General features: G+C 54.2%; 1 protein-coding gene across 1 annotated transcript; it reads right to left on the reverse strand.

The window, feature by feature from the left end:
- Positions 1-610: 610 nt before the first annotated feature.
- LRATD2 (LRAT domain containing 2) lies at positions 611-6,747 on the reverse strand. The gene is made up of 2 exons (XM_029063719.1): positions 6,635-6,747; positions 611-5,472 (listed from the first exon to the last, which is right to left on the reverse strand). Exon 2 carries the CDS (start codon positions 5,466-5,468, stop codon positions 4,602-4,604), a length of 867 nt encoding a protein of 288 aa, XP_028919552.1. The 5' UTR covers positions 5,469-5,472; positions 6,635-6,747; the 3' UTR covers positions 611-4,601.
- Positions 6,748-7,036: the final 289 nt, after the last annotated feature.

Here is a 7,036-nt window from a genome sequence, read left to right on the forward strand (position 1 = left end):
TAAACAGTAGGTGAACGGAACAGTTATACAAACCTCAGGATCGCTCTCGTCGTCTTCCCCTTGGCTCCCTCTGCTCTTTCGCACCGACTGCACATCTGTTCCTTCATCAATCGCTGGCAAGCAAGGCGCCCGTGGATGCCAACAGGTCACGTGACCCTGTCTGTTCAGTTTCTGCCTTTAATTCAATTATATATAGTTGGCTTTCTCTCTCGTTCTGGAACTACATTATGCCAGGCTCTGATCCAAATTGAGAAAGAGTACGTGAGATTAAGCTGAGACCTAATAACTGGACCGATTTCAGAGGGGGAGCTGGGCGCCCTTACGCCGACAGAAAGGTTCGAATAAAATCCCGAAATTAATGGAATAGGAATTTAAACATTTCTTGTTAGAGTGTCAGTGCCAGCTTTGTATCACTGCATAAATTAAGGGGGGGGGAGATACATCTAATTTCATTGTCCACGCTGAGTGAACTATGAGTCACGAATAGGTCTAGAGTGAAAAACTGCAGACTTAGAAAAGTCACCGATCACAGATTAGTAACACAGGCATGGATTTCTGAGGGGGAAAGAATAACCTGGCAATACTTTAAAACAAGCTAGTGAAGAGGAGAGAAGTTTAAAAGATATCATAAATCTTTTATTTTTACTATGCACTGCCCTTCATTTTGAAGGAAAATGACACAATCCAAGATTTGAACTTCCTTCAAGAGAAGTGGTATAAAGAACAATTGAACATTGACAGGAAAAAAAAAAAAACCCAAACAGCCTTCAGCAAAAATAAAAGAGTTCACACAACTCAGGAAAAAAGTCTACATGACACCCATATTAATGATCGTCTATGAAAGATCACAACGTTAAATAAAAACTTCAAGTACATACATTTAGTGAAATTCATTTGTTGTTCACATTAAAGGAAAGTGAAACAAAATCACTAAGGTTTGAAGGTATCCTGATTTTTAAAAGAATTCACAAGCAAAAAAGGTGTGGCTTTCAAAACATAGATCCATTCATTGACGAATATAATCACGCTCGAATTTCTCTAATTTATAAAAAGCGATTGGTTAGACAAGCACGCGACAGTGACAGTCTGAACACAGTGGATTCTTTTAAAAAAACTACTTAAGAAACAAATAGTCCCTACATTTTCCTACCTCTCCATATATGATCTGTTGTATAAAATTAAAGTTTTGTTTTCAAAAATATCTGTTCCTTCGTGGTGGTTGTTGCAGTTTGGTTCGGTAACTGTCAGACGTGACAAGCAAACAAGGCCTCCACTCGAGGAACGTTTTTCTTAAAGGCTTTAGAAAACTCTCACATTTAAGTTCAGAATAGAGTTAGAGCTTCAAGGTGTACGTCTTCTATCTAGTCCTGCAAAATTAACTGTGGAAAAAGCTACAAAAAGTATGGAGTTTTGATTCAATAAAAGCAGTTGTGTAGGACGTGTAGGGCTCTTGCCAAGATCGTCATTATACATAGATGCAATACAGTGTCAATAAAAGATTTTCAGGTAAGAAAATAGAATTTGTTTGAATCGGATTAGCATTTTTTTCTAGCAGTCTACCGCCCGACTCGGCTTCTGAGGAACCCCTCGATTCAATGAGACCTTTAAAGAGAATCAGAAACCCAGAGTACAAACCATTTCTCATCTTTCCTCAGTCTTGATAAGGAAAATACTTAACTCTACATTGAATATATATATGAATAAAGTGCCAGATGTAGCCATTGCTATGAAGTTTTCACCAAACGCACATAGGTAACACACACCCAAAAAAGAAACCCCAACAAAACACTTCCAAAGCACTGCCATCTAGAGGAAAACCACATCCTTCTCCCTTCTCCGGGGGGCCATGGAAACAGATTTAAGCTTTTTAGGGGGGTGGGGATGAATAGGGACCTACCCCAAAACGAAATACTTGCAGTTTAACCCTACAGGTTGTACAGCTGGCTAGCACCCCTGCCCCAGTGTCACCTAAATATTCCTTGATTGCAACCACCTCACTGCAAGTTGAAACAGGGACTGTTTTCGTATGTCCTGCCGAAACAGAACCCCTAAGTTTGGACTATTCTGCCCTAAGGTTTCTACTCTGCCCTAAGGTTTTCCGATTCCTCCCAACGTGGGGTCTGTGGGGTCCAAGCACAGCCACTCTTGTCCCGCTGCTAGGACGACCAAATCTGGTTATTTTTGAGTAGGGGCCAGGCACGCAGAACTGGATCGCTTTCCCTCCACCTGTCAGTCCTGTGATTTCAGTCCTCATCAGCATTTCTAACAGAGGGAGGAGAGAGAAGGGAGACGCTCAGTTCACCTGCTCAGCGGCAGCTCTGAAAAAAGTCTGGGGAAGAGGAAGGAGTTGAAAACGCTAGAAAAAAAAATAGTGTGATGTGTGGGCAAGAGGATTCCTGCAATATTTATCTATGCAGGTGGCATGCCAAATAGACAAGGTTCATATGGACTGGGGGAAAACCAAGAGTTGTTTCACTTTAAGATTAACCCTTAACCCTCTGGCTAGAGGCATCATTAAGAAGTCACACCCTGAAGGGTACAGAGTAGATTATATATGCTTCTATATGCATGAAACTCGATTGAAGCATGAAACTGGATTGAAGTGTGAAAACCGTCCTCCCTTCAAACGCTGTCTCCCTCCCCGCACAAGATCAGCCACTCTCGGTACGGTACCTCTCTTCATTTTGGGTCAGTTTACAAGACCAAAAGTATGGGGAACACAACCAAAAAGGCCTTTTCCAAGTTCGCGCTGCCAGGTCTCAGAAATCCATAGGATATCCACTGAACACATTTACTATCCTTGGAAACAACTAGACATCCACGTCCCAAACAGTTACCCACTAGAGCTCTGGCCTCACCCTCAGGCATTCAAGTAAATTCGATCCCCTCTCAAACCTGGAAGTGCACCCTCAAATACACACACAGTGAAGACGACACACACCCCAAGGGCTGGAACACAATATTCTCAAACAGCAGCTCAGGCAACCCCAGCGCTTTCAAGCCGGGTAGGCTGCATCCAAAAATTAAGTGTTCAAATCGTTTCTGGACAACGGGAGCCTTTCAATTGGCAGCTGGTGACATTAAAAAAGCCTTACAGCAAACACACCAGTGGTTCATCAGCAAATTTTAAAAGCAACTGCTCAGGGCACTGATTTACCTCAACAGCTACATCTCTATGCTCACCAATGTCGTTTGGATTGTATTGGCATCCAGATCCTATCACCAGCTTTCATGTGAGGTGGCATCTATTAGTGGCTGACCTGTTTCTCTCCCTTCCTGAGCAACAGTTCCTGAAGAATTTTGCTCCAAGGAATGGATGAGACGACTGCAGGGCAGATGGAGTTTTTGAACAACCACCGTTCAGGTACACCGAGTGACTTCAAAATTGTTATTTGACTGTGGAACCAAGATGGGTTTTACTACTCGAAAAATTCAGAAGGAAGCAAAGCATTCGGGAGAAATGGATCTTAGAACTTTTTTTGGGGGGGTGGGGGAAAGTATTGGAGCCTGGGGGGAAAAAGAAATCAAAACAACATATTGATCCAGCAGGGCTGCTTTGGTAATCTATAGCAGGAAATCAGCACCTTGTCCTCCTCCCGACCGTGTTAGCTGATGAACAAACCCAGCAACTTTAATTAGATCAATGACACAAAGGATTTCTCCCCCTCTCCAGCTCTCCCTCCGCCCCCCCCAGCCCTTCCTTTAGTAACAAATAGCTCTGCTACAATGTGTTCAGCAGTAGGGGGAGAAACAAAGCCCACAAAACAGAACCTTAATTGAATCCTTCCCCCAGACAGCCCCTGACAGTGATTTACTCGTAATGTGGGAGAAGGAGGCAGGAGGGAGAGCAGCACGAGAAAATTCTCTGCCCCCCCACCCCCCAAAAAAAGGAAAACATCGTCTGACTTTTAACCCTTTAGGATCTTGAGAGGAGGAAGGGAAAGGTCTTTGTCTCCTCTCTGTTTCCCGTGGTTTACAAACTCATCTGTTCCACCTATTAGGGCCAGATTGTTTTTGGTCTGCAGCTCCGAGCCTTTCCCGCACCTCTGCCCTGGGTCTCCCACGAAGTAATCACTCTTCTCCCACTCTCCCTCCCCGAGGGAAGTTCGGAGTAGGCGAACATGTGCCGGGGGAGAGGGCGAAAGGTTTTTTTTTTTTTTTTTTAAAGAAAATACCCCCCCCCAAAAAAAAACCCAAAACGCCCAACAACCAAAAATCCAGCATACAACGACTTCCTCTCCAGGTTTTCCAGCAAATATCAAACGACGCTTTGACGTGCACCCGGCGGAACAGAAATCAAAAACAAATCAGAGGGGCCGTGGAGAAAGCAGGACAGCCTCCGCAATGGGTCTTATTCCACCGAGTGCAAACGTGGTGGGGGGGTGGATGGAGTAGAGGTTGATGCTTGGCTGCGCTAGGAGGAGACCCTCCTCTGAGCGCCCCATCCACCTCCTGCTCCCCAAATCCAGGGAGAGGCCTAGTCCGCCCAAGGCCACCGACCCGGTCCTTTCGAAGCCCTTCCCGAGGTCCCCCTCTACCCCCACCCCCGGCTGCTCCTGGGCGGCGGCCAGGCTTGCGGGGAGGGCGGTGGCCCGGGGGGCTCAGGGGGCCTGCAGGCCGGCGATCCGGGGGTCGTCGGGGTCGCCCTCGTCGGGGTGCAGGTGGGCGGCGAGCTCCTGCAGCACGGCGGCTCGCCCCATCTGGTCATTGCGCCTCTTCTCCACGATGAGGTCCTCGAGGCTCTGAAACTCCAGCGTGTGGCTCCTCCGGGCCGACAGCTGGATCTGCAGCCGGTAGGGCTGCTTGCCGATGCGCAGCTCGCCGCCGATCTTGAACTCGCGCTTGCCGTAACGGCACCAGGCGGCGAAGCTCTCCGAGTTGCGCCAGCTCAGCTCGCGCTCCCGGGCGCCCACCTGCTCCAGAGCGTTGCGCACCACGACGCCGGGGCTGAGCGGCTTGTAGCGGTAGAGCTCGTTGACCACCCGGCCCCTCCGGCCCTGGCTGGCGTCCGTCAGGAAGCTGTTGCTCACCTCCAGCCGGTGCAGGTGGACCACCTGGAAGTCGCCCACGTAGACGGCCCAGTGGGGGAACTGGGCCTGGGCCACGAACTCCACCAGGTCCCCGGGCTGGCACCTGTTGAGCAGGTTTTCCGGCGTGTAGGTCCTCAGAGCGGCCGGGCCGGAAGAGAAGTTCTTGCGGTAGATGCACTCGTCCCGGTAGAAGACGGAGCACTCCACCTCGTGCAGTCGAGGCTCGTAGGGCTGCTGCTGGGCCGCCGGGACCTCCTGGTTCCGCCGCCGCCGCTGCTGCTCCCCCTCCTCGGGCCCCGGCTCCAGCTCCTCGTCGTCGTTGGAGAAGATGTAGGACACTCCGATGCGCGGGCCTTCGTCCCGGTCCAGCCCGGTGGGATCGGCCGTGGGGACCTCCTCGTAACTTGGGTGGGTCAGTTTCTCCACCTGGTTGCCCATCACCCTGCAGGCAGGCACGAGGAGGGAGGGGAGGGAAAGGGAAATCATCAATTAAGTCCCCGGTGGGGAAGAGAGGGAAGGGGATAGAGGAGAAGTAAGACCCCCCCCACCCCCAACGCCAATCGGGGGGGGGAGGGGATGGGGGAGAAGCAGGACCCCTTGTTGGGGGGGAGGGGGAAGCAGGACCTCCCGAAAGGGGGGAGAAGGAGGACTCCCTGTTAGGGGGGCAAGGGATGGGGGAGAAGCAGGATCCCCCGTTAGGGGGCAGGGGACGGGGGAGAAGCAGGACCCCCCGTTAGGGGGGGCAGGAGACGGGGGAGAAGCAGGACCCCCCGTTAGGAGGAGCAGGGGATGGGGGAGAAGCGGGACCCCCCGTTAGGGGGGGCAGGGGAGGGGGGAGAAGCAGAACCCCCCGTTAGGGGGAGCAGGGGAGGGGGGAGAAGCGGGACCCCCCGTTAGGGGGGGCAGGGGACGGGGGAGAAGCGGGACCCCCTGTTGGGGGGGCAGGGGACGGGGGAGAAGCGGGACCCCCTGTTGGGGGGGCAGGGGAGGGGGGAGAAGCGGGACCCCCTGTTGGGGAGGAGGAGACGGGGGAGAAGCGGGACTCCCCTATTGGGGGGGAGGGGACGGGGGAGAAGCCGGACCCCCCTATTGGGGGGGAGGGGACGGGGGAGAAGCCGGACCCCCCTATTGGGGGGGAGGGGACGGGGGAGAAGCCGGACCCCCCTATTCAAGGGGGAGGGGGAGAAGCAGGGCCACCTGTTGGGGGGGGAAGGGGAAGGAAGGAGCCGTGCTGAGCGGGGCTGGAAAAGCGTAGGGCGCAATGTCGGCTGGAGAACCCGGGGGAGAAGAGAGAGTCGGCCAGGGCAGGGCAGAAGAGGGAAGACGAGGGCAGGGCGGGGGACCTTTCCCAGCCGGACCCCCGTCTGGCAACAGGGAGGTCCCTGCCCAGCTCTGGGGGGGCGGGGGGGGGGGGAAGGTGGCATCAGTAGGGTGTGGGGGTGGAGGGGGGCGGCCTGTCTTCGTCCGCAGCCCCCTCCTCCCCCCCTGTCCCGGGGGGGGGGGGGGCGGCCGCCCACCCGCAAAGCCCGGGGGTAGGGCCCGACCAGGTGAGAGCTTTACCTGCCGCCCCCCGGGCCCCGCCCCGCTCACCTGCGGAGGCTTACCTGGCCAGGATGCCCCCCGCTGGCTCCCCCGCCCCCCTAAGGCCAGCTGGCCGGCGCCGGGGACGCCAGTGGGCATCGGCCGCCCCGGGCCCCTCGCCTCCTCCGCCCTCTGCCTCCCGGACCGGCGGCGGCAGCAGGCACGGAGGAGGAGGAGGAGGGAGAGGCAGGAGCAGGAGGAGGAGGAGGAGGAGCCGGGAGTGCCCAGCCTCCGGCATTTAAAGACGCAGCGCCCCCCGAGCGCAGCCTTTAGCGCAACCCCCGCACTCCCCCGCGGGCGGGAAGCCACCGTCCCTCCCCCGGCCGCCTGCGGATCCCCCCGAGAAGCAGGGGAGGCGAGGGACGGGGCTCGACCCCGGCATCCCGGGCCCTCCCCCGGGGCCTGCATCTTTAAGGAGAGCGGCC

This window comes from Ornithorhynchus anatinus, chromosome 4 (assembly GCF_004115215.2).
Source record: "Ornithorhynchus anatinus isolate Pmale09 chromosome 4, mOrnAna1.pri.v4, whole genome shotgun sequence".
Taxonomy (NCBI): domain Eukaryota; kingdom Metazoa; phylum Chordata; class Mammalia; order Monotremata; family Ornithorhynchidae; genus Ornithorhynchus; species Ornithorhynchus anatinus.

Bases quoted from the DNA above. Each gene is read 5' to 3' on its own strand.
- LRATD2 (XM_029063719.1), bottom strand. From the start codon at position 5,468: ATGGGCAACCAGGTGGAGAAACTGACCCACCCAAGTTACGAGGAGGTC.